The sequence below is a fragment of the Bombina bombina genome, chromosome 3, assembly GCF_027579735.1.
Source record: "Bombina bombina isolate aBomBom1 chromosome 3, aBomBom1.pri, whole genome shotgun sequence".
NCBI classification, from domain to species: Eukaryota; Metazoa; Chordata; class Amphibia; order Anura; family Bombinatoridae; genus Bombina; species Bombina bombina.
The window spans coordinates 670412448-670439945 of NC_069501.1; the positions used below are offsets into that span (position 1 = coordinate 670412448).

General features: G+C 36.8%; 1 protein-coding gene across 1 annotated transcript in view; it reads left to right on the forward strand.

The window, feature by feature from the left end:
- Positions 1 to 27498, forward strand: part of TAF15 (TATA-box binding protein associated factor 15) — a 59560-nt gene that overhangs the window by 58 nt on the left and 32004 nt on the right. The window contains exons 1-5 of the mRNA XM_053707423.1: positions 1 to 79; positions 17502 to 17544; positions 18728 to 18779; positions 20028 to 20172; positions 20276 to 20363. The exon at positions 1 to 79 is cut by the window's left edge and continues 58 nt beyond it. Coding sequence (XP_053563398.1) covers positions 70 to 79; positions 17502 to 17544; positions 18728 to 18779; positions 20028 to 20172; positions 20276 to 20363 — 338 coding nt within the window. The 5' untranslated portion in view covers positions 1 to 69. The remainder of the gene's footprint in view (positions 80 to 17501; positions 17545 to 18727; positions 18780 to 20027; positions 20173 to 20275; positions 20364 to 27498) is intronic.

Consider the following 27498-nt stretch of genomic DNA (forward strand, 5'->3'; position numbering starts at 1 on the left):
CGTGAGTCATTTGCTTCTGTTTCTCTTCAGAATTCGCGCCGTGAGCGATTGTTTTAGACTTTCTCCGCCATGTCCTCAGGTAACGTTGGAACGGAAGGGTACGGATTGCTAGGCCTAGCCTTTCTTATGCAACTAGCACTTTGTGACGACGTATAGCAGGCGAAAGCGGGGGGTGGGGTGATTCGTGAACAAGATTACTGGGCAGAAACGATACTGAGGGATATTTTGTATAACATCAAATCAGTCACGAGGCATCTCTTGCAATGAAGATAGATAAGGTTGAAACAAATATTCTCCCGTCCCGTAACCCTCCTTTATTTTGATGTTTAACTGTGTAGGATTTCCTTGTACATTCTATCCCTCCCTGCAAGCTATTAAAGCCTCTACTATACCACATTTTGGACTTGTACTATCCCCAGTGCAAGTTAGATGTGGGTTAAAAAATTGTATTTTAAGTCTATAAGTTCTTTACCTGGAGAATATTAACTTACATACGATTTGTGCAAATATGTGCAAGAAGAAAATACATTGCAGCATTTTATTAATGCTTATTATCCTTTAATTTCTACATAACATGTTAAGTTATAGTAAACTCCCTTTTTGCTTAAACAGATCGAGAATGTTAGTGATTTTAGTTTAATTTATCAGTTGTAATAAAGATGCGCTTTAACTTTTTAATGTAGCACTGAATTTCAAATGCTCTGGCTGCCCACTTCAAAAGCAACATTTTTGTTGAGCTAATGGTTCGAAATATTCTCCAATCAGTGCTCTAGCCATATGGCACTTTTGTTGTAGCTGGATTGCAGATCGAAGAATATTTTAAACTGTTAGCTCAACAAAAATATTGCTTTTAAAGTGGGAAACCCAGAGCGCAGGGAATTTGAATTTCAGCACTAGATTAAAATTAGTTGTAGCACGTCTTCATTACAGCTGATGAATTAAACTCCATCTAAAATATTGCTAACATTCCAGATCTGCTTAGACAAAGGGGAAAGTTTACCATCCCTTTAAAGATGTTGTATGATCCTTCTGCATGATACAGAGTAAAATTTACGTAGATGTCTGTGCAGCTCCATTAGTTCTCGTGTTATCCTAGACATTATAGTGAAATAAAAATACATGACCCAATTCATTAAAGGGCCATTATAAAAATTCCATGCTCTAACGAATTAAAGCATATTTTGCAGCCAAAATGACACTTTAAAGAGCATGTCATTTTAACACTAGCAATGCTGCAAGTCTGCATTTAATCCCTGCTAAGAAGTTAAAGTACAGTTTAGGAGCCACAGCAAATTTGCTGCTCCTGGGCAGTGTTCCCTCTAAGGTCAGTTTTGTGAGCTACCAGGCAGTGAAACAGTTAATAAGGGAACCACACCTTGCAGTCTGCATTATGTAGTGTTAGTTGCTCTAATTAACTGTTTCACTGCTTGGCCGCTCACAAAACTGGCCTTAAATGGAACACTGGTCCTAAGAGGAAAATGACACTGAAAAATGTACTTTCCAAAGTAGGGTATCATCCCATTGTCCTCTTATAAAAGAGGTGCTGGTTTTTTTTTCTGCGTTTATGACATCTCAAACCTAACCAAATGTACAGTTGATTGCTATTTCTATATCAGTTGCCTGCTGCATAAAGGGCCGCAGGATCTCTCTCGTTTGAAAGATATGGACATCTCTCTGTACACATCCCTATCACCCTATACAGTCAATACAATAGGCAGGTGATTACCATAAAAAAGCAATTGCATTCCAAAAAGAGGAACATGAAACTGTACTCTAGAAATATAATTCATTCATTTAAAGTGACGACAATATGTGCCAGAATTGAATTACAGGAAAAGTAGACAAAATAATGAATGTACAATACAATGTTTTTACTTCATATAATTAAACCTTTTATATCACAGTATGAAACTGTTACGTCCATTTTAAATGGATATGAAACCATGCCCATTTAGTAAAAAAAATGTTAATGTAAACGGAGAAACCATATTTTGTTAAACAGCAAACAATTTACTTGTTTTCTTGCAAAATGAGCACTTAGAAATTTTGAGTTTAGCCATTTCCTATGTTTACTTAAAGGGACACTGAACCCAAAAATTTTGTTTTGTAATTCAGAAAGAGCATGCAATTTTAAGCAACTTTCTAATTTACTCCTATTATCAATTTTTCTTTGTTGTCTTGCTATCTTTATTTGAAAAAGAAGGCATCTATGCTTTTTTTGGGTTCAGTACTCTGGACAGCAATTTTTTATTGGTGGACGAATTTATCCACCAATCAGCAACGACAACCCATGTTGTTCACCAAAAATGGGCCGGCATCTAAACTTACATTCTTGCATTTTAAATAAAGATACCAAGAGAATGAAGAAAATTTAATAGGAGTAAATTAAAAAGTTGCTTAAAATGTCATGCTCAATCTGAATCATGAAAGAAAATGTTTGGGTACAGTGTCCCTTTAAGTGTTCTCCACATATTTTTTTGCAAGTTTGGTGGCATTGTGAAGTAGTAGGTGCAGTATAATGCTTTGTAAATTATAAGATTTTCAGTTATCCAAAGCACAAATTAACTACATAATTTAACAGAAATGCATTTATTGATAATCTAGCAATAAAGATTGAAAAACATAGAATTGGCTAATATTAGGTTAATATTGGCTTAACCTAAGGTTAATATTGAGTAAAATCAGTTTGGGAGTGCACCCGTTTAAAAAAGGTCCTTGGGAGAACACTGAATAAGGAAGCTGCCATGCTAAGAATTTGTCGCATTTTGCCACTTCTGAGCACATGCAAGAAACTGACTTCCTGTTTTTCTAGCTTTCACTGAACAGTAAGTCAGCACAAGTTACTCTAGAATATATAACATCAAGCTATATATGCCTTCCTATGGAGACCACAGCCCCCTTGTGGGGATGTGAGAGGAAGTAAAGGGCCCTGCTCAAGTGAATTAAAAAAGGTAACATCCTTTAACCCCTTAATGACCACAGCACTTTTCCATTTTCTGTCCGTTTGGGACCAAGGCTATTTTTACATTTTTGCAGTGTTTGTGTTTAGCTGTAATTTTCCTCTTACTCATTTACTGTACCCACACATATTATATACAGTTTTTCTCGCCATTAAATGGCCTTTCTAAAGATACCATTATTTTCATCATATCTTATAATTTACTATAAAAATATTATAAAATATGAGGAAAAAATAAAAAAAAAAACACTTTTTCTAACTTAGACCCCCAAAATCTGTTAGATTTACAACCACCAAAAAACACCCATGCTAAATAGTTTCTAAATTTTGTTCTGAGTTTAGAAATACCCAATGTTTACATGTTCTTTGCTTTTTTTGCAAGTTATAGGGCCATAAATACAAGTAGCACTTTGCTATTTCCAAACCATTTTTTTTCCCAAAATTAGCGCTAGTTACATTAGAACACTTATATCTTTCAGGAATCCCTGAATATCCCTTGACATGTGTGTATTTTTTTTTTAGTAGACATCCCAAAGTATTGATCTAGGCCAATTTTGGTATATTTCATGCCACCATTTCACCGCCAAATGCGATCAAATACAAAAAATCGTTCACTTTTTCACAAACTTTCGGTTTCTCAGTGAAATTATTTACAAACAGCTTGTGCAATTATGGCATAAATGGTTGTAAATTCTTCTCTGGGATCCCCTTTGCTCAGAAATAGCAGACATATATGGCTTTGCTTTTTGGTAATTAGAAGGCCGCTAAATGCCACTGCGCACCACAGGTGTATTATGCCCAGCAGTGAAGGGGTTAATTAGGGAGCTTTTTTGGGGTAATTTTAGCTTTAGTGTAGTAGACAACCCCAAGTATTGATCTAGGCCCATTTTGGTATATTTCATGCCACCATTTCACCGCCAAATGCGATCAAATTAAAAAAAACTACATTTTTCACAATTTTAGGTTTCTCACTGAAATCATTTACAAACGGCTTGTGCAATTATGGCACAAATGGTTGTTAAAGGGACACTGTACCAAAAATGTTCTTTTGTAATTCATAAAGAGCATGCAATTTTAAGCAACTGTCTAATTTACTCCTATTAATTTTTCTTTGTTCTCTTGCTATCATTATTTGAAAAAGAAGGCATCTAAGCTTTTTTTTTTTGGTTTTACTACTCTGGACAGCACTTTTTTATTGGTGGATGAATTTATCCACCAATCAGCAAGGACAACCCAGGTTGTTCACAAAAATGGGCCGGCATCTAAACTTACATTCTTGCATTTCAAATAAAGATACCAAGAGAATGAAGAAAATTTGATAATAGGAGTAAATTAGAAAGTTGCTTAAAATTTCATGCTCAATCTGAATCGCAAAAGAAAATTTTTGGGTACAGTGTCCCTTTAATGCTACTCTGGGATCCCCTTTGTTCAGAAATAGAAGACATATATGACTTTGGCGTTGCTTTCTGCTAATTAGAAGGCCGCTAAATGCTGCTGCGCCTCACACGTGTATTATGGCCAGCAGTGAAGGGGTTAATTAGGGATTTTGTAGGGAGCTTGCAGGGTTAATTTTAGTTTTAGTGTAGAGATCAGCCTCCCACCTGACACATCCCACCCCCTGATCCCTCCCAAACAGCTCCCTTCCCTCCCCCACCCCACAATTGTCCCCGCCATCTTAAAGGACCAGTAAACACAGTAGATTTGCATAATCAACAAATGCAAGATAACAAGACAATAGCATTTACTCTGAATTTCAAATGAGTAATAGATTATTTTCTAACACATTTCAAAGTTATGTATATTTCCACTCCCCCTGTACCATGTGATAGCAATCGGCCAATCACAAATGCATATACGTATAGTCTGAGTTCTTGCACATGCTCAGTAGGAGCTGGTGACTCAAAAAAGTGTATGATATAAAAGACTGTGCACATTTTTTTTAATGGAAGTAAATTGGAAAGTTGTATAAAATTACATGCTCTATCTGAATCATGAAAATGTAATAAAACCTGAGTGTCCCTTTAAGTACTGGCAGAAAGTCTGCCAGTACTAAAATAAAAGTTAAGCATATTTACATATGCTACTGTGTAGGATCCCTCCCTGATCTCCCCCCCCCCCCCCCCCAAACCGCTCTCTAACCCTCCCCCTCAGCCTTATTGGGGGCCATCTTGGGTACTGAATGTTTTTTTATTTTTTTGACAGTTTTTCTGTAGTGTAGCTTCCCCCCCCCCACAGACCAAACCCCCTCCACCTAACTAATGTGTTTTTTTTTTTTTTCTATTATTTGTTTATTTTGTAAAACTTAATTTTTCTACACTTTTTCTGTAGTGTAGCTACATGATGATAAAGTTTCACTACATAAGAATAAGTTCGTAGGACACACTAGCTACAAAGCAAGGAGTTTTTCCTCGCTCCCTAGCTAGTGTCCTTATAGCCAGCCCCGATGCTGGAGCTGCTAATACATGTCAATTACTATCTCCTCCCTGACTGTTCCACTGTGCAGGGGAATAGGGAATCTCACTCACTGGGCAGCTGGAGTGTTTCTTCATGATCAGATCTTCACCAGTTCCCCCCTTACACAACACACTTTTGTCCAGATGTCCCACATGTGCATATTAAGTACACTGACACCTGTTTGTACAGAGACACAATGTCACCGGTATACAGGAAGCGGAACATCTTATCAGGCATGGTCACTCATGGTCCACACGGTGTTCAGTGCCCACTGCCTGTGGCTCCTTGTGCACAACTCCAGCTGCACCGACTCAATGCCTGATGTCCCACTCCACTTGTCCCCCAAGGTATTCAATGTAACACTCCCACTGTCCTTCTCACTCAGCTGGCAGGCAAGCAACCAATTAGAAGGGGTAACAGGGTGCTGGGAACGGGGCCCAGTGAGTGAGATTCCCTATTCCCCTGCACAGTGGAACAGTCAGGGAGGGGATTATAATTAACATGTATTAGCAGCTCCAGCATGGGGGCTGGCTATAAGGACACTAGCTAGGGAGCGAGGAAAAACTCCTTGCTTTGTAGCTAGTGTGTCCTACGAACGTATTATAAATTTTAGAATCTTTAGCAGAAAAATTGCTAATACATGTCAATTACAAACTTTATCTTCTTTGAATTCTTTATTTAAATGCCCCATATTTTTTTGAGTGTATAATGTCCCTTTAATGAGGAGTCCCTGAATGGAATTCCCAATAAAGATTCCATTGATCTACCTCAAAGAGAACAAGAAACCGATACATCCATAGCATGATTCTGCTTTCAATATAATTCAGCACACTTTTACTTTGCAGAGTTTCTACTCGCGCAGTGCAGAGCTCTCATCCGCTCTGGTTATAACTCTTTATTTAAAAAAAACTCCTGCAGAACTGGATACCAGGTAACAAATGCATTAAAATATACACAGGCATATAAACCATTTAGGGAATTACAGCAAGCAAAAACATATATACTTTATAACATTTAAACCTCTACATTTCTGCCCATTTCTAAGCCTCTACAGACAGCCTCTTATTACATGCTTTATTTGCTTTTCACAACAGGAGACTGCTAGTGCATATGAGCAATATAGATAACATTGTGCTCACTCCCAACACAGCACTAATTGGCTAAAATGCAAATCAATAGATAATAAAGTTGTGTGATAAGGGGACGTTGGCGTTCAGAAGAGGCTCAGGTGCAAGGTTTTCACATAGGTAAAAAATATATTAATTATAACCATGTTGGCTGTGCAAAACTGTGGAATGGGTAATAAGGGATTATAATTTTTTTTTTAAACAATAAAAAAAACTGCAGATGACTGTCCCTTTAAATGGGGAGTCTCATAATCTAAGGGGCCATTTAAATATAATAGAACTGCATAATCAACAAATACATAATAATAAAAATGTGCAATAACACTTGATTTCAAATGAGAAGTACTTTTTTCTTTTTTTTTTCTGACAAGTTTCAGAAATTCCTTCCATTTTCCTACCATCTATCATGTGATAGCCATCATTATATCAGGCTCATGTATACTTTGAAGTCTTGCACATGCGTAGTAGGACCTGGTGCCTCAAAATGTGCATACAAAGACAGTATCATTTGATAATGGAATTAAATTGGATTTTTTTTTTAATTACTTTATCCGAATCAGGGAAGTTTAGTTTTGACTTTACTGTCCCTTTAATTCTGCTCAATAATATAAAAACAATTACATTTACTGTTTGTTTAGGACAGTGTTGGCAGGCAGCTAGTTCATTATATTTAAGAGGACAGTCTACACTGCAGTTAAAGGGACGAACATACAATTTTTTTTAAAACAACTTTCAAATTTACTTTTATTATCAAATATGCTTCATTTTCAAGTTTTTAAATTTGCTTTCCTATTCCCTTTAAGGATTTTTTTTTTTACCTGCTATAATGCTCACTCATCTGCTCTCACATACTGCAGGACCAACGGCAAATTACATTTTCAAACAAAATCTCCATTATTTGGCCGTTGGGAAATGGCTCCCTGACTTAGTCCCCCATTCTTCTCTTCCCTCTTGTCTTTTTTTGTTTTTTGTTATGCTCTCTCTTTGTAGTATGATGCCGTGCATGCTCAGATAAAGGGACAGTCTACTCCAGAATTGTTATTGTTTAAAAAGAGAGATTATTCCATTTATTACCCATTCACTAATTTTGCATGACCAACACGGTTATATTAATACACTTTTTACCTCTGTGATTACCTTGTATCTAAGCCTCTGCAGACTGCCCCCTTATTTCAGTTTTTTTTTTTTTACATACTTGCTTTTTAGCCAATCAGTGCTGGAGTGAGCACAATCTCATCTAGATGGCACACATGAACTAACTTTAGCTGTGAAAAACTTTCAAAATGCACTGAAATGAGGCAGCCTTCTAGGGCTTAGAAATTAGCATATGAACTTATCTAGGTTAAGCTTTCAACCCAGAGGCAGAACTTTACTTTACTTTCTGCGATGAGATTTTTTTAGTGAAAATGTTTCTGCAGTTCATTTTTAAATAAAATTCAATTTTAAATTAGACGGCTACACTAAGGCACCAGTTTAATTGTAATGTGTTGGTTAACTGAAGAATAAAGCAATTTTCTCCAACATTGGTGTGTCCGGTCCACGGCGTCATCCTTACTTGTGGGATATTCTCCTCCTCAACAGGAAATGGCAAAGAGTCCCAGCAAAGCTGGCCATATAGTCCCTCCTAGGCTCCGCCCACCCCAGTCATTCTCTTTGCCGTTGCACAGGCAACATCTCCACGGAGATGGTTAAGAGTTTTTTGGTGTTTTAATGTAGTTTTTATTCTTCTATCAAGTGTTTGTTATTTTAAAATAGTGCTGGTATGTACTATTTACTCTGAAACAGAAAAGGATGAAGATTTCTGTTTGTAAGAGGAAGATGATTTTAGCAGACAGTAACTAAAATCGATTGCTGTTTCCACATAGGACTGTTGAGATGAAGTAACTTCAGTTGGGGGAAACAGTTAGCAGACTTTTCTGCTTAAGGTATGACTAGCCATATTTCTAACAAGACTGAGTAATGCTGGAAGGCTGTCTTTTCCCCTCATGGGGACCGGTAAGCCATTTTCTTAGTCAAACATAAAAGAATAAAGGGCTTAAAAAGGGCTAAAAAACTGGTAGACATTTTTATGGGCTAAATCGATTGCTTTATTGGGGCATATTATTCAGATTCTAGCTAACAATTGGCATTTATAATCTTGGGGAACGTTTAAAAAATGGCAGGCACTGTGTTGGACACCTTTTTTAGTCTGGGGGCCTTTCTAGTTATAGACTGAGCCTCATTTTCCGCCATTACTGCGCAGTTGTTTTTGGAGAGCAGGGCATGCAGATGCATGTGTGAGGATCTAAGAATCACTAAAAAAGCTTCTAGAAGGCGTCATTTGGTATCGTATTCCCCTCTGGGCTTGGTTGGGTCTCAGCAAAGACTATAGCTGGGACTGTATAGGGGTTAAATTTAAAAACGGCTCCGGTTCCGTTATTTTAAGGGTTAAAGCTCTGAAATTTGGTGTGCAATACTTTTAATGCTTTAAGACACTGTGGTGAAATTTTGGTAATTTTTGAACAATTCCTTCATACTTTTTCACATATTCAGTAATAAAGTGTTTTCTGTTTGAAATTTAAAGAGACAGTAACGGTTTTATTTTAAAACGTTTTTTGTGCTTTGTTGACAAGTTTAAGCCTGTTTAACATGTCTGTACCTACAGATAAGCTATGTTCTATATGTATGAAAGCCAATGTGTCTCCCCATTTAAATTTATGTGATAATTGTGCCATAGCGTCCAAACAAAGTAAGGACAGTAATGCCACAGATAATGATATTGCCCAAGATGATTCCTCAAATGAGGGGAGTAAACATGATACTACATCATCCCCTACTGTGTCTACACCAGTTTTGCCCATACAGGAGGCCCCTAGTACATCTAGTGCGCCAATACTTATTACCATGCAACAATTAACGGCTGTAATGGATAACTCCATAGCAAATCTTTTATCCAAAATGCCTACTTATCAGAGAAAGCGCGATTGCTCTGTTTTAAACACTGAAGAGCAAGAGGGCGCTGATGATAATTGTTCTGACATACCCTCACACCAATCTGAAGGGGCCATGAGGGAGGTTTTGTCTAATGGAGAAATCTCAGATTCAGGAAAAATTTCTCATCAAGCTGAACCTGATGTTGTGACATTTAAATTTAAATTAGAACATCTCCGCGCACTGCTTAAGGAGGTGTTATCTACTCTGGATGATTGTGACAATTTGGTCATTCCAGAGAAATTATGTAAGATGGACAAGTTCCTAGAGGTTCCGGTGCCCCCCGACGCTTTTCCTATACCCAAGCGGGTGGCGGACATAGTAAATAAAGAGTGGGAAAAGCCCGGCATACCTTTTGTTCCCCCCCCTATATTTAAGAAATTATTTCCTATAGTCGACCCCAGAAAGGACTTATGGCAGACAGTCCCCAAGGTCGAGGGGGCAGTTTCTACTTTAAACAAACGCACTACTATTCCTATCGAAGATAGTTGTGCTTTCAAAGATCCTATGGATAAAAAAATTAGAAGGTTTGCTTAAAAAGATTTTTGTACAGCAAGGTTACCTTCTACAACCAATTTCATGCATTGTTCCTGTCACTACGGCAGCGTGTTTCTGGTTCGAGGAACTAGAAAAGTCGCTCAGTAGAGAAACTCCATATGAGGAGGTTATGGACAGAGTTCACGCACTTAAATTGGCTAACTCTTTTGTTTTAGATGCCGCTTTGCAATTAGCTAGATTAGCAGCGAAAAATTCAGGGTTTGCTATCGTGGCGCGCAGAGCGCTTTGGCTAAAGTCTTGGTCAGCGGATGTGTCTTCCAAGACAAAATTGCTTAACATTCCTTTCAAAGGTAAAACATTATTTGGACCAGAATTGAAAGAGATTATTTCAGACATCACTGGGGGAAAGGGCCACGCCCTCCCACAGGATAGGTCTTTTAAGGCTAAGAATAAGCCTAATTTTCGTCCCTTTCGCAGAAACGGACCAACCTCTAATTCTGCATCCTCTAAGCAAGAGGGTAATGCCTCACAACCCAAACCAGCCTGGAAACCAATGCAAGGCTGGAACAAGGGTAAGCAGGCCAAGAAGCCTACCACTGCTACCAAAACAGCATGAAGGGATAGCCCCCGATCCGGGACCGGATCTAGTGGGGGGCAGACTCTCTCTCTTTGCTCAGGCTTGGGCAAGAGATGTTCAGGATCCTTGGGCGCTAGAAATAGTTTCTCAAGGTTATCTCCTGGAATTTATCCTCAAACCAAATAAAGAGACAGGCATTCTTACATTGTGTAGAAGACCTGTTAAAGATGGGAGTGATACATCCAGTTCCAATAAGAGAACAAGGAATGGGATTTTATTCCAATCTGTTCGTAGTTCCCAAAAAAGAGGGAACATTCAGACCAATTTTGGATTTGAAGATCCTAAACAAATTTCTCAGGGTACCATCGTTCAAAATGGAAACTATTCGAACGATCCTACCCACCATCCAGGAAAGTCAATTTATGACTACCGTGGATTTAAAGGATGCGTACCTACATATTCCTATCCACAAGGAACATCATCAGTTCCTAAGGTTCGCTTTTCTGGACAAGCATTACCAGTTTGTGGCACTTCCTTTCGGATTAGCCACTGCTCCAAGGATTTTCACAAAGGTACTAGGGTCCCTTCTAGCGGTTCTAAGACCAAGGGGCATTGCAGTAGTACCTTACTTGGACGACATCCTAATACAAGCGTCGTCCCTGTCAAAAGCAAAGGCTCATACGGACATCGTCCTAGCCTTTCTCAGATCTCACGGATGGAAGGTGAACAAAGAAAAAAGTTCTCTGTCCCCGTCAACAAGAGTTCCCTTCTTGGGAACAATAATAGATTCCTTAGAAATGAGGATTTTTCTGACAGAGGTCAGAAAATCAAAACTTCTAAGCTCTTGTCAAGTACTTCATTCTGTTCCTCGTCCTTCCATAGCGCAGTGCATGGAAGTAATGGGATTGATGGTTGCAACAATGGACATAGTTCCTTTTGCACGAATTCATCTAAGACCATTACAACTGTGCATGCTCAAACAGTGGAATGGGGATTATACAGACTTGTCTCCGATGATTCAAGTAGATCAAAAGACCAGAGATTCACTCCGTTGGTGGCTGACCCTGGACAATCTGTCCCAGGGAATGAGCTTCCGCAGACCAGAGTGGGTCATTGTCACGACCGACGCCAGTCTAGTGGGCTGGGGCGCGGTCTGGAAATCCCTGAAAGCTCAGGGTCTATGGTCTCGGGAAGAGTCTCTTCTCCCGATAAACATTCTGGAACTGAGAGCGATATTCAATGCTCTCAGAGCTTGGCCTCAACTAGCAAAGGCCAAATTCATAAGGTTCCAATCAGACAACATGACGACCGTTGCATATATCAATCATCAGGGGGGAACAAGGAGTTTCCTGGCGATGAAAGAAGTGACCAAAATAATTCAATGGGCGGAGGATCACTCCTGCCACTTGTCTGCGATCCACATCCCAGGAGTGGAAAATTGGGAAGCGGATTTTCTGAGTCGTCAGACATTCCATCCGGGGGAGTGGGGACTCCATCCGGAAATCTTTGCCCAAATAACTCGATTATGGGGCATTCCAGACATGGATCTGATGGCGTCTCGTCAGAACTTCAAGGTTCCTTGCTACGGGTCCAGATCCAGGGATCCCAAGGCGATTCTAGTAGATGCACTAGTAGCACCTTGGACCTTCAACCTAGCTTATGTATTCCCACCGTTTCCTCTCATTCCCAGGCTGGTAGCCAGGATCAATCAGGAGAGGGCCTCGGTGATCTTGATAGCTCCTGCGTGGCCACGCAGGACTTGGTATGCAGACCTGGTGAATGTCATCGGCTCCACCATGGAAGCTACCTTTGAGACAGGACCTTCTTGTTCAGGGTCCATTTTAACATCCGAATCTGGTCTCCCTCCAACTGACGGCTTGGAGATTGAACGCTTGATTTTATCAAAGCGTGGGTTTTCAGATTCTGTTATAGATAATCTTATTCGGGCTAGAAAGCCTGTAACTAGAAAAATTTACCATAAAATATGGAAAAAATATATCTGTTGGTGTGAATCCAAAGGATTCCCATGGAACAAGATAAAAATTCCTAAGATTCTATCCTTTCTACAAGAAGGTTTGGAGAAAGGATTATCTGCAAGTTCTCTAAAGGGACAGATCTCTGCTTTATCTGTCTTACTGCACAAAAGACTGGCAGCTGTGCCAGATGTTCAAGCATTTGTTCAGGCTCTGGTTAGGATCAAGCCTGTTTACAGACCTTTGACTCCTCCCTGGAGTCTAAATCTAGTTCTTTCAGTTCTTCAAGGGGTTCCGTTTGAACCTTTACATTCCATAGATATTAAGTTACTATCTTGGAAAGTTTTGTTTTTGGTTGCTATTTCTTCTGCTAGAAGAGTTTCAGAGTTATCTGCTCTGCAGTGTTCTCCGCCCTATCTGGTGTTCCATGCAGATAAGGTGGTTTTGCGCACTAAGCCTGGTTTTCTTCCGAAAGTTGTTTCTAACAAAAATATTAACCAGGAGATAGTTGTACCTTCTTTGTGTCCGAATCCAGTTTCAAAGAAGGAACGTTTGTTACACAATTTGGACGTTGTCCGTGCTCTAAAGTTCTATTTAGAGGCTACTAAAGATTTCAGACAAACATCTTCCTTGTTTGTTGTTTATTCTGGTAAAAGGAGAGGTCAAAAAGCGACTGCTACCTCTTTCCTTTTGGCTTAAGAGCATTATCCGATTGGCTTATGAGACTGCCGGACGGCAGCCTCCTGAAAGAATCACAGCTCACTCCACTAGGGCTGTGGCTTCCACATGGGCCTTCAAGAACGAGGCTTCTGTTGACCAGATATGTAAGGCAGCAACTTGGTCTTCACTGCACACTTTTGCCAAATTTTACAAATTTGATACTTTTGCTTCTTCGGAGGCTATTTTTGGGAGAGAGGTTTTGCAAGCTGTGGTGCCTTCCGTTTAGGTAACCTGATTTGCTCCCTCCCTTCATCCGTGTCCTAAAGCTTTGGTATTGGTTCCCACAAGTAAGGATGACGCCGTGGACCGGACACACCAATGTTGGAGAAAACAGAATTTATGCTTACCTGATGATAAATTACTTTCTCCAACGGTGTGTCCGGTCCACGGCCCACCCTGGTTTTTTAATCAGGTCTGATGAATTATTTTCTCTAACTACAGTCACCACGGTACCATATGGTTTCTCCTATATATATTTCCTCCTGTCCGTCGGTCGAATGACTGGGGTGGGCGGAGCCTAGGAGGGACTATATGGCCAGCTTTGCTGGGACTCTTTGCCATTTCCTGTTGGGGAGGAGAATATCCCACAAGTAAGGATGACGCCGTGGACCGGACACACCGTTGGAGAAAGTAATTTATCAGGTAAGCATAAATTCTGTTTTTAATGTTTTGTAATATAGTGCAGTAGTTGAAAATTGCATTGCAAATTAGCTGCATACAAAAAAAGACATTTAAAAATGTCTCTTTAATAAATATTTTTCCTTTTCTCTTGGTCTAACATAGAAATGTAGTAATAAAAAGATGCAGTGCTCTTACATTCAGAATAAAAAGCTTTGCAGACTGGGAAAGGCTAAGGGGCAGATTTGAAAAAAATCTCTGAGAGCCCATTAACAAGCAATGTGCTGCAGGTTTACTGCATATTTGACTGCTCACTTCAAACAGCACTTTGCCCTAGATGCACTGTGTTAAGGAAAATGTATACAGTGCAGCCAGAGCACAGCTCTGTTTGAAGAGAACTGTCTAATGTGGAGCAGCACTACAAAGTTCAAGCACTAACAGTTCCTGCATGTGTCCTGTTCTTTCTGCAGACATGCTGCATTTTCTGCGATGACATCTCACATCACTGTATGTTCTGCCTTGGGGGCTTTCAACAAAGGGAGCAAAGCAAATTTGATGATAAAAGGAAATTGGAAAGTTGTTTAAAATTGCATGACCTATCTGAATCATGAAATCTTAATTTTGATTACACTGTCCCTTCAAGTCGGGGAAAGATTTGAGTATAGGACCGTGTGCGCTAGTGGTATTTTTTTTTTTTTTTTTTGGTCCCCTCTGAACTGCATTGTTTTTAAAACGGGTCAGCCTTGAAGTTTTACAGTACAGTAAATGGTACAACTGTACTGAAGTGTTGTAATCGCAGAACGGTTAAGTGTCCTCTCCTGGTGTTCTAGTGCAGAGGTGTGGAATTACCAGGTAACATTTAAGTTAACATATGGAGCATTATAATGCAGGGGTCAACAAATGTGTTTTATATTTAGTAGCCAGATACATGTATTTGTATACAGACATATTGAGAAGAACACAAAAAGTTAGGAGCTAGAAGTAACCTTCTAGGAGCCAGTGGCTCCCTGGCTCCTGGGTTTGTCGAGCCCTGTTATAATGAATGTAAAAAATTTGGGCCTTCACTTTTTTTTTTGCTTGCGCGCATTGATTATGGCTCATTGGGGATTTAAATTAAAAAAAAAAAAAAAATATTTGCGAGGATGTGAGTGTAATGTTTGTGCGTACCTGGGTAAGGAGCTAGGGTGCATGCTTGTTTAGTTTCTTATAAATAGAACGTGCTTACAGTATTATCTTAGTGTATTGGTACTAACGGATGAGATATTTGTGTGGACAAGTATTCTTAGCACCAAAGCACTAAGATAATACTGTGTAAGCACGTTGTTCCGTTTAGAAGCACCACAGCCAGCTCGCACCCTTTGTCAATGTGCTGTAAAAAAGTGTTGATACCCCAAATTGTTTACATTCGTTATAATGCTCCATATGTTAAAACTAAATGTTGCCTGATAATTCCTCACCTCTACCACAGCATGGGACCCAGCAGTTTCCCAAAATCTGCACAGGATCACCAGAAGAGGACACTGATGTTTCTAATCATGTCTTAATTATTATTATACACTCGCAATGTTACATGCCTGAAAATGTTCTTGCTCCTAGACGTAGTAATTTATCAAGCTCTTATGTAGGCATTTGTCATGGTGTTACATGGTTATGCAAACTGAAGCATTTAAGTATGCATAATTCTTTTAAGTTTTACACACAACAGGGCAAATTCACTTCCAAAATATAATGTATTTAAATATACATCCAAGTCTGAATTTAAGTGTACAAAGTCTGCAGTCATGTCAGTTATACAGAACCAAGATGCCCTTTAACACATTTCGTTTATCCCCCATATGCACCTGTATATGGTAGTGCCTGATGTAAAAGCATGTGACTTTATATGAATAACCAGCACATTTTGTTCATAAAGGACATGTGTTTTTTTTTTTTGTTTTTGTTTTTTAATAACAGAGGATATATCAATTGTTCTATAGATTATTTCTTATAGAATATATTAGTTCCCTACAGTGTGTTGGTCTCACTACGAGATGTTAGGTCCTAAAGCGGTGAGAACTGTTTGACATATTAACATTTTAATAATATACATAGACAAGGAATAGCTAGATGGAAAACTTATTGAGAAAGTGACAATCCCAAAAAAGGGTGGAGATCAAATTCAGATATTAGGTAGACATTAGATTACTAGATTTTTAAGTTTGACACAAGTACTAAATGGCTTTAAATTTTTCACTGCAGATTACTGACATTGGATCGTGGCCTTGATCCTCTACAGATAGCTGCCTTTCTGGAAATCCTCTTACATTTGTATTGATACCATTCTAAGTTACTTATGAATTTCTAAACATTGTGATTATTGTTTGCAGGAAGAGTATCAACAATTTAGTTTATTCTCTAATTCACTATTTGTATACTCACTTAAGATATTTATATTATTATTGGTTGTCCATTATCCCTTGTACCTACTTATTATTTTATACTATATTTCTTATTTTGTATATCTTTTAATCACTAGAGTTTAATTTATAAACTTATTGGATTACAATTTATCCATACTTTATTTCTCAAGTGCGCCCCCTATCTTTTCTTTGCACTAGTATAAGTAGAATCCCAAAAAAGGGTGGAGATCAAATTCAGATATTAGGTAGACATAAGATTACTAGATTTTTAAGTTTGACACAAGTACTAAATGGCTTTAACTCTTTATTCCATTTGATTGGGATTAAAATCCTTTAAAATAAAATGTATATCCAGTAAGGCTATGTCTTTTCAACTATTCAAGCTGTTCACGCTTTATATATGAGTGAGTAAGGTTATTTCTTCAACTAATGTGCTGCATTTTACCTGTTTAGTTTGATTCCTTGCCTATTTGCTTTTCTCATCGTATGTATGTGTAAAGATTTTGTCCTTGATTATTTTGTTATTAAAAGGATAGGAAAGTCAAAATTAAACTAGAATGATTCAGATAGAGCATGTCATTTAAAGACACTTTTTAAATTCACTTATATTTTCAAATGTGCTTTGTTTTTTTTGCTATCCCTTGCTGAAAAAGAATTTGCACATATCCTACACTAGTGAGAGCTAGCTGCTGATTGGTGCCTACACACTTGTCTTTTGTGATTGGCTAACTAGATGTGTTCAGCTAGCTGCCAGTAGTGCAATGCTGCTTTTTCAGCAATGTTTAACAAGAGAATGAAGCAAATTTGATAAAAGTAATATAAGTAAAATGGAAAGTTGTTGAAATTGTATGTTCTATCTGAATTATGACAGAAAATGTTGGGGTTTCCTGTCCCTTTAAGAATTGCTCTCATAGGGTAAGGCACAATTACTTCTGGTTAGGCTGAAAATGCGTTAGATCTATTGCATAATATTTGTTGTAATATTGCTCTATAGAGCCCAGTAAAGGTGTTTGTTTTATAATTTGTTGACAAGTGTTGGATAGTTTTCTTTAAACAGGATTTTACTCCAGACTTTGTGGAGAGAGTGTAAAAAGCAGAGTTTAATTACAGGAAAAGCAGTGACAATTATGTGCATTGAAATTTGTGTATTTTTAATATCTCTTATAGCTTTGCTTAACATTTTTTTTTTTTTTTTTTTTTTTTTAGATCCAAGTAGCTATGGCAGCTATGGGGGACCACCACAACAAAAGTAAGCAGGCGATTGCCTATTTTGCCATAGTTTTGGGCTGTCTAGTTTAATATTTGTTAAAGATTACTTTTTTTTCCTGGATTGTTTGCAATACAGCTATTCTGCAAACATTTTAAAGATGGCTCAATCAATGAATATTAACATTGTCTAACTTGGTTTTATTTTTTAAAGGGATTGAGTTTAAAACTGAAATACATTAATGCACATTTCAATTCTGAATAGAAGCATTGTTGCCATATGCTTCTGCTAAATGGTTTTTACGCTTTCATCGGCATACTCACAAATGCTACGTGTTATTAGAGTATCGGCCTACAAACACTACCTGCTTGGAGAGCTGATGGTGAAGACATAATTTGTTAATAACAAAGAGAGGAAATTGTCAGGTGCCAACAGTACATATAATCACTGTTTGTATGGCAAATTAACTCACAAACCCAGGCCACTTAAAACTGTACACCGCTATCAAGCAGCTGATCAGACTTTAAGCCAATATTAAAGTGAGAACACACTCGCCCATACTTCCCTGGGTGAGTCTTGAGCGTTACCAGAGGACATTTTATTCTAGAGAAGAGACAGTAAGCAATAAAGAAGAAAAAGCTGATAAACATCCAATTAAAATGATACCTTTATTCAATTAAAACATTAATCCAACATGGAACTGCTTCAGACATAAAAGGCATAATATACCAGAAAGGCTTACACGTTTCTGCATAAACCATAATAGGTGGCTCATGCTATAACACAAGCCTTTCATGGTTCAGATACAGAATATAATTTTTTTTAATTTTTTTTTTAGTTAACTTACTTTGTTCTTGATATCCTTTGTTAAATAAGCATTGGCGGCTACTTTAAGAATGCCCCTTGTTATTGGCTCTCTAGATGTGTTCAGGTAGGTCGTAGTACTGCTCTGCAGTGAAGTCAAATTGTCACTGACAAATTAATGTTACTTAGGAAATGGTAAAAATATTGAGCAAGCTGCACAGTTTGTCGAACATTGGTGCCCTGGGTTTTGCCAAGCTTTGGTCTTTATAAGGTTATGTATTTAAAAAAAAAAACTTATTTTAAAACAATAATAGTAATCTTGTAGTGTTCCAGTTTCATCATAATAAGCTAGAAAATAGTATATGCATTGTCAGAAGTGTACTATGTTTCGGATTTCACAACTTTCCTTTCCTTTTTCTAGTTATTCTGGATATGGTAATCAGGGTAACCAAAACGTAGGACAGTCTGTACAAGTAAGTATATACATTTAAGGTACTGCAATGTGTGTAAAAAGTCTGTTTTTGTAATTTTATATTTTAGTGTTTATGTTCTGTACAAAACAGACTTTCAAAATGAACAGTAATTGCTGCCAAGAACTTTTTTTTGGATTGTGCTTACATGATTTTAAAGCAAATTGGTTCATCTAATTGTTTTGCCTCAACGCCACTACATTTGAGAATAATATGCAGCTTTTGAACATCAACCTGTATGTGCGTTATAAGCTAAGAGTGCATTATCTTAGCTTCTGGAGCTTTTTTTTTTTTTTTTTTTTTTTTTTTGACATTTAAAACAAGTGCTCCAGTTCAACTCGATTACATTCCCCACTTCATTCTTATTAATCCCTGCTGAGCCATTTCATGCAAACCATATCTTTTAGACAGACCAAGCACTTTTTAAGAAAATAATAAGTTTTCAGAAATACCTTTTAATATGGGAGATACCACCATACAAAATGCAAAATTGTGATTACATGCAATTTACACCTCAGTAAAAAAGATATGTGCCTTGAAGGATGGATTACTTGACCCATTTAATGCTTTTATATAGGGGTTCCTTTGGTCCTTTTTATAGACCATTGCACCTTAAAGTGATTGTAAAGTGTAATGAATAAGTGCCTGGTATCTAAAGTTTAATGCATGAAAGTGCCCCTGTTTTTAAGATTATTTTTAAAGACTCTTTAAAAAATATCTCTGCGTTATAGTAAACAACGCAGATCCTCTGCCTGCAGTTACTGCTTTGTTTAGCATATTGATGACGAATCCCGCTTCCATCAATCGTGTGCCCCACGAGCTGGATCCCAAAGGGGGCACACAACAGTTGGAGGAAGCCGGATTCAATATGCTAAAGTAAGCAGTAGCTGCGGGCAGAGGATCAGTGTAATGTTTACCATAATGCAAAGATAAGTATTTTTAAAAAGCGTCTTAGTAAAGTTTAATGAATGAGTGGGCAAAATATATTACATGCTCTTCCCCAAAAATAGCATGGTATTGCTGCAACAATAGGTTAGAACGATCACCTTTTCCCCACAACTTGACAGCATCTCCAAGAAACTCTAAATGAGCAAATATTTTATTGGATCATGTTAGTTAAGTTTAATAAAGAACAGTTTACTGGCATATTAAAATGGTTATCATCTTAATAGCATGTTTCCTAAATTTTCCTTTCCTCCTTTTATATAAAAGCAATGTCACAAATGATTTGTTTAATTGTCCTGTAACCAGGACTATTCAGGTTATGGACAAACAGCAGAATCAGCCTATGGACAAGGCTACGGTAGTTCTGGCTCCTCCGGGCAAAGCTATGGCAGCTCTGCCGCCTCCACACAAAGCTATGGTGGCTCTGTCTCCTCAGGGCAAGGCCAATCAGGTACTTTTTAAATATTTGTATTTTATATTTCCATATTTTGAAACGGATGTATTCCTTAGAACTTCTGATATATATATTTTTTTCCTTCCTCTTTAAATTTTAGGTTATGGGCATGGTGGCTCATCTTATGAAAGTCAACAACAATATGGGAGCTATGGACAACAAAGCTCAGATCAACCCAGAGGAGGAGGGTAATTAACCTCTTATCTGCTATTATATATGAGTTTTTGTAATGAATGGAGAAATATATAAATACTCAGTAGCCCACTATGCCTTAAGGAATACTATTAATAGTACTCATAAGTGTCAGAAAATTGTGTGCTCTCAAGAAAACTTGGCACCAATAATATTTACAATCACTTTGCCCAAAAACACAGAGAAGATTGTGTTCATATATTGGTTTGCTTTAGAGAAGTATTTGTGGTTTGGTCATCTGTAATAGTCGGCATGCTATTGATATAAAAAATTTGACCAAACAAGGGCACTTTCTCTGGTGTGTTTTTTTTTTTTTTTTTTTTAATCCTGCAAGGTATTAGGGCTAACTGAGAGGTACATGTTTGAAGTTGTAGCAAAAGGAAATTGTTTGCACACTATCCCCAAAGTTATATAAGTAGTACAAAATTTTGGCCAAATCATTTAAGCTCACTTGCCAGTGCCAAGGTAAACCTCATAGGTGAGGCATAATCTAATCCATTCACGTCAGATGTATTTAAAATCTGTTATACTGTGCACCCAATCCTTTCGTTGTTGCTGCAACCTGTATAAAACATCTCTAATGTGAACATTCATGACAAACCCTCTTATTTTTGTATTTTAAATGTCTGCTTCAGTTTGTATGTTAGTGCCATCTGAATTGCATTTTAGATCATAAATACTGTGTGGTTTGTGTTTATAAAATCATGTATTAAAGTATTATGTGTTTTGACATTTATAACAAAATTTCATTAACCTCTATTAGCAGCTCCACATCTACCTGATTACATATTTTGATACAGTTAGTCTAAAGACTCCATTTACAAAAGGTCAGGCAGACATGATTTGCTACCGTAAACGCATTTAAAGGCAAAGTCTACGTGAAATTTGATTAAAAAGATGGATAATACCTTTTATTACCCATTCCCCATTTTTGCATAGCCAACAGTTATATTAGTATACTTTTTACCACTATGGTTACCTTATATCTACGCCTCTGCAAACACCCTTTATTTCAGTTCTTTTGACAGACTCCACTTGAGTGAGCACAATGTTATCTATATAGCACTCCTAATACTTGTAATCTCAGTATATTAATATAACGGTTGTGTGAAGCTGAAGAATGAGTAGTAAAGGTGTTAATCTTTTTAAACAATAAAAAAAAATCAAGCTTGCTATCCCTTTTTAACTTTGCAAAAACAGTTGCTTGTGCAATGCCGCCCCCTGCTCACTGGCAGCCGATCAGCCGTGAGCAGGATTGGGATGATTTCACTCCGTAACATTTTAGGTGCCGGAGAAGTTATGCAGCAATAATCTGATACGTCCCAGGTGTGTCCTTCAGTAATGTTGGTGTATTTATCAGCAGCAGTTGCGACAAATGTGTTACGTATTGTAATTGTGAATATTAATAATAGCAGTATAAAATATTTGTAAGCGATAATTACAATTAATATAGTAGAATTTTGTCAATACATTCCAGTAAGATGTTAAATCTCTGTAATGTACCCCAAAATATCACTATTGAGATCTATAAATTTGACAACAATATTAGTAAAAATTAATATTTATTCTCAATATAAAATATTCTTTAATTCTGATCAGTTAAAATTTATATACACCTTGATTTTATGTATGTAGTAGCTGAATATCACCTGTGTTCAGTTATATCTATTAATCTATCAATATAATATTAAAATATGAAGCAGGCTATAGAGATATTTAGATGAATTACTATTCAATAGATATTGTCTATTCTATGAATGGACGAAATAAGTCTATAAATTAACCTTAACTCAAAATGAATCACTTAACAAATATCCCACATGAATTTTACAAGAACAATTTGTATTTAACCAGCAACACTTAGTCCAATGCCAAAATATGGACTACTAACTTAACAATGCTTAGTTAACAATATAACCAAATATTTCAACACAAATCTTGCCAAATCTCAATAAATCTAATTGAAAAATATCCAGAAAAATATAATTAAACTATTTGGCCCCAAATAGTCTTATGATACTTCAAATAATCAACCAGGGATTTAACCACAATAATAAATGCATTTTTTTTTTAAATATCACAGTAACTCAATCGAATTTATAACTATTAATGCCTGACCCTTTTCTCAGTAATAATTGACTTAGCATTAGTATATTTACTATATGAAATATGCTGGTCTATTTAATACTAGCGTTACAACTATAAAGTACCTTTTTAAATACCAGCTTCAATTAAACTACAGCAATAAAGAATTTTAGCTTTAAAACATTAAAGGGAGACTGAACCCAAATGTTTTCTTTTGTGATTCAGATATAGCATGCGATTTTAAGCAACTTTCTAATTTACTCCTATTATCAAATTTTCTTTATTCTCTTGGTATCTTTTTATTTGAAAAGCAGGAATGTAAGTTTAGATGCTGGCCCATTTTTGGTGAAAAACCTGGGTTGTTGCTGATTGGTGGATAAATTCACCCACCAATAAACAAGTGATGTCCAGCGTTCTAAACCAAAAATTGTCCGTCTACTTAGTTTAGATGCCTTCTTTTTCAAATAAGGAAAGCAAGAGAACGGAAAAAAATAGGAGTAAATTAGAAAGTTGCTTAAAATTGCATACTCTATCTGAATCATGAAAGAGAAAATTTGGGTTCAGTGTCCCTTTAAAAATATAACAACATCAAACCACTTAATACATTACCAATAAACCAATTTGAGAGTTCAATATTCCAGATGTTTCTTATGGTCATACATGAAGGTATCACTTATTTTGTAAGGGTACAGGTCACAAAGTATCTCTCTTGTCCAAAGAGTGTTCCAGCCAGGAGTTAGAAAAAGTAGGCCCCAAACGGGGTGTGTATCTCTGTTTTTTCAAAGTGAGTCTGTCCCTTTCACAACTAGTGTAGCAGCTTATATCGGTGATAAAAACCACTCCTTTATTCTCTTATACCTTGTATCTCACGTCTCAATTCTTTTAAGGATTTTTTTTATTCTCATTATTCCCATTACTTTCATCACTAATGGAGGACTTATTATTGTTTAGTTGCTCATTTTAAACTTTTTATTTTATCAATTCATTTTTGATTATGTTTATCTAAGGTGGACATGTCTTGTTTAAAGGTAACAATTTTTTTTTATTTTTTTTTGGTGCCATTTCTAAATTTTCTTTGCATTTGCGTGATTTCTTCTCTTAGCTGCTGTAATTGGCATTACTTTTCTATAATGCGCGTGGACAATGTGTTAATGCATATTATCAAAGGCCAAGATTTTGTTTTCTCATCCCGCTTTTTAGCTCCCTTGCATTGGGTAATCTCTAATAATTCCTGAAAAAAATAATTTGTTTCGTTCCACATTCAATAGCAATATTTTTGGCCTTGGTAGTAAGCATATCAATAAACTCGTTTAATTCTCCTGAAATATTAAGGGGCACATTTTGGGGACACACTTTAATACTGTGTATAGATTAATTTGATTCACTTTTAGTGATAGACGTGATTTTAGCTTAGTATTTAACTTATATCACCAATAAAATGTTAAAAAAATAAATAAAATCATAATAAAAAAAATTATATTTACTACAAAATATATCAATGTGATGAAGAATGATCTACAGCTCAGTGCCTCCAATAAAATGTTGATACGTCTCAGGAGTGTCCTCCAGTAATGTTGGTGTATTTATCAGCAGCAGTTGCCACCAGTGTTACGTATTGTAATTATGAATATTAATAATTAATAGCAGTATAAAATTGTCAACGATATCTACAATTAATATAGTAGAATTTGTCAATACATTCCAGTAAGATGTTAAATCTCTGTAGTGTACCCCAAAATATCACTATTGAGGAAGCTATAAATTTGACAATATTATTAAACATTAATATTTAATATAAAATATTCCTACATTCTGAACAGTTCTACTTTATATACACCTTGATTATATTTATGTAGTAGCTGACTATAACCTATGACCAGTTATATCTATCAATTTATTAATGCGATATTAAAATATAAAGCAGGCTATAGAGAGATTTAGATGATTTACTATTCAATAGATATTGTCTATCCCATGAATGGATGAAATATTTCTATAAATTAACTCAAAATGAATTGCTTATTAAATATCACACAGGAATTATATTTGAAAAATGTATAAATAGCCAGAAAGTTTAACCAATATTATATATATATATATATCTCTTATTTAACTACGTTTGTACTCACCTGTGTTCAAATCTCACAATGAAATCTTAGCTTAACTCCCACAATCTAATGGAATTTCCAGGGAAATATAATTCACTATTTAATTCAACACAATAGTGAATTTATGTACAATTCTTAAGAGTTCACAGTAAATAAAAATGAATTTTATCAATATGGAATACAAACCTTTCCTCTCAATAGTAAATTGCTTAATGCTAGATATGATTATTTATAGACTACACAGGTCTCTAAAATGTAAATTATAACTATAAATTGCACTTACAAATCACAGCTACAATTTAACTATAGCTATAGAATTTAAATTGATTTAAAACATAAAATATAAAACAACCGCTAATACATTACCAGTAACCAATATGAGAGTTCAGCTTTTTCAATCAGTTTTCCAAATTCATATGTGATGGTATTTTTGCAATATGATTACTAAGGAATGGTCTAAGCCTGGTACTTCTTTTAATCCTCCTTCTAGGTTTAAAAAATTGTATCATTTACCTGTGTCCAATTTAGAGCTTTGGGAAAAAGTCTCTAAGGTTGATGGCACTATTTCTACTCTTGCTAAACATACTACTATTACTATAGAAGATAGTACTTCTTTTAAGGTTTCCTTAGATAGGAAGATTGAATCTTATCTTAGGAAGGCATATTCACATACTGGCTATATTCTTAGACCTGCTATTTCTATAGCAGATGATGCTGCTTCAACTTTTTGGTTGGACAGTCTAGCACAGCAGTTATCAGATCCTGATTTGTCTAGCATTGTTCTTTTACTTCAACATGCTAATCATTTAATTTGTGATGCTATATTTGATAATAAATCTGTCTTTAGCTATTCATACTAGAATAGCTTTATGGCTTAAATCATGGAATGCTGACATGGTGTCAAAATCTAGATTACTATCTCTCTCTTTTCAAGGTAATTTATTTGGTTCTTAATTGGATTCTATTCTCTCCATTACTGGGGGTAAGGGAGTTTTTCTACCCCAAGATAAAACAATCTAAGGGTAAATTTAAAGCTCCAAATAGTTTTAATTCCTTTCGTCAGACTAAACAACAAAAAACACTCCTTTCCCGAAGGCCTCTGGTTCCAATCGGAGACCATCCACGGATTTGGAATAAACTGCATGAAGGTGCGGCCCTCAAACCAGTTTAACTGGTAGGGGGCAGATTAAAATTGTTTCAAGACATTTGGGCAGATTCTATCCAAAATCAGTGGGAAGATTCTCCCATGGGAAGATTCTTTCCCGTGTTCCAACAAACCCTGTGAAGGCTCAGGCTTTTCTGAAGTGCGTTTCAGATCTATAGCTTTCAGGGGTGATTGTTCCAGTTCCTCAACAGGAACAGGGTTTAGGTTTTTATTCAAATCTGTTCATTTTCCCAAAGAAGTAAGATTCATTCAGACCAATTCTGGATCTGAAAGCACTAACTCGTTTTGTACTTTCAAGATGGTGACTAAGGACTATTTTGCCTTTTGTTCAGCAAGGTCATTTCACGTTCTCAATAGACTTACAGGACGCTTATCTTCATGTTCCGATTCTTCCAGACCATTATCGGTTTCTGAGATTCTCCTTTCTAGACAAGAATTACCACTTTGTCGCTCTTCCATTTGGCCTAGCAAAGGTTCTTGGTGCCCTTCTATCTGTAATCAGATATGGTATTGCGGTGTTCCCTTATTTGGACGATATCTTGGTACTAGCTCAATCTTTTCATTTAGCAGAATCTCACACGAAACGGCATATGTGGTTTCTTCAAAGACCTGGTTGGAGGATCAATTTACAAAAGAGTTTCTTGATTCCTCAGACAAAGGTCACCTTTTTAGGTTTCCAGATAGATTCAGTGTCCATGACTCCTTTCTTTGACAGACAAGAGACAAAGTTAGTTTTAGCTTGTCTAAACCTTCAGTCTCTATCATTCCTTTCTGTGGCTATGTGCATGAAAGTTTTAGGTCTAATGACTAAAGCATCGGACGCGATCCCCCTTTGTTCGTTTTCATATGAGACCTCTACAGCTTTGCATGTTGCACCAATGGTGCAGGGATTATACTTGGATATCACAGTTGGAATACTTAAATCCAAACATTCAACACACACTGACTTGGTGGTCAAACCATCACCTTATTGTTCAAGGGGCCTCTTTTGTTCATCCTTTCTGTACTGTGATCACAACAGATGCAAGTCTTTCGGTTTGGGGAGCTGTCTGGGGGTCCCTGACTGCACAAGGGGTTTGGGAACCTCGGGAGGCGAGGTTACCAAGCAATATGTTAGAACTCTGTGCTATTCAGAGCTCTTTAGGCTTGGACTCTATTGAAGAGAGAACTGTATATTCAATTCCAGACAGTCAATATCACTACAGTGGCATACATGTCAATCATTAAGGGGAGACTCGCAGTCCTTCAGCAATGAAGGCAGTATCTCTGATACTTTCTTGGATGGAATCCAACTTGTCAAATTTCTGCGATTCATATCCCAGGAGTAGACAATTGGGAAACTGATTATCTGTGGTCAGACTTTACATCCAGTAGAGTGGTCTCTCCATCCTGATGTTTTTTCAATACATTGAGATAGATGTGGGGTCCTCCAGAAATAGATCTGATGGCCTCGCATCTGAACAAGAAGCTTCCAAGATACCTTTCCAGGTCCAAGGATCCTCAGGCCGAGATGGTAGATGCTCTAGCAGTTCCTTGATTTTACCAACCTGCTTACATTTTTCCGCCTCTGGTGTTCTTCCAAAAGTGATCTCCGAGATCATAACGGAAATTTTTTATGTGTTTCTGATAGAACCAGCTTGGCCTCTCAGGTTTTGGTATGTGGACCTTGTCTAGATGTCCAGTTGCCAGCCTTGGCCACTTCCTTTAAGGCCAGTCCTTCTGTCTCAGGGACAGTTTTTTCCATCAGGATCTCAAATATCTAAATTTGATGGC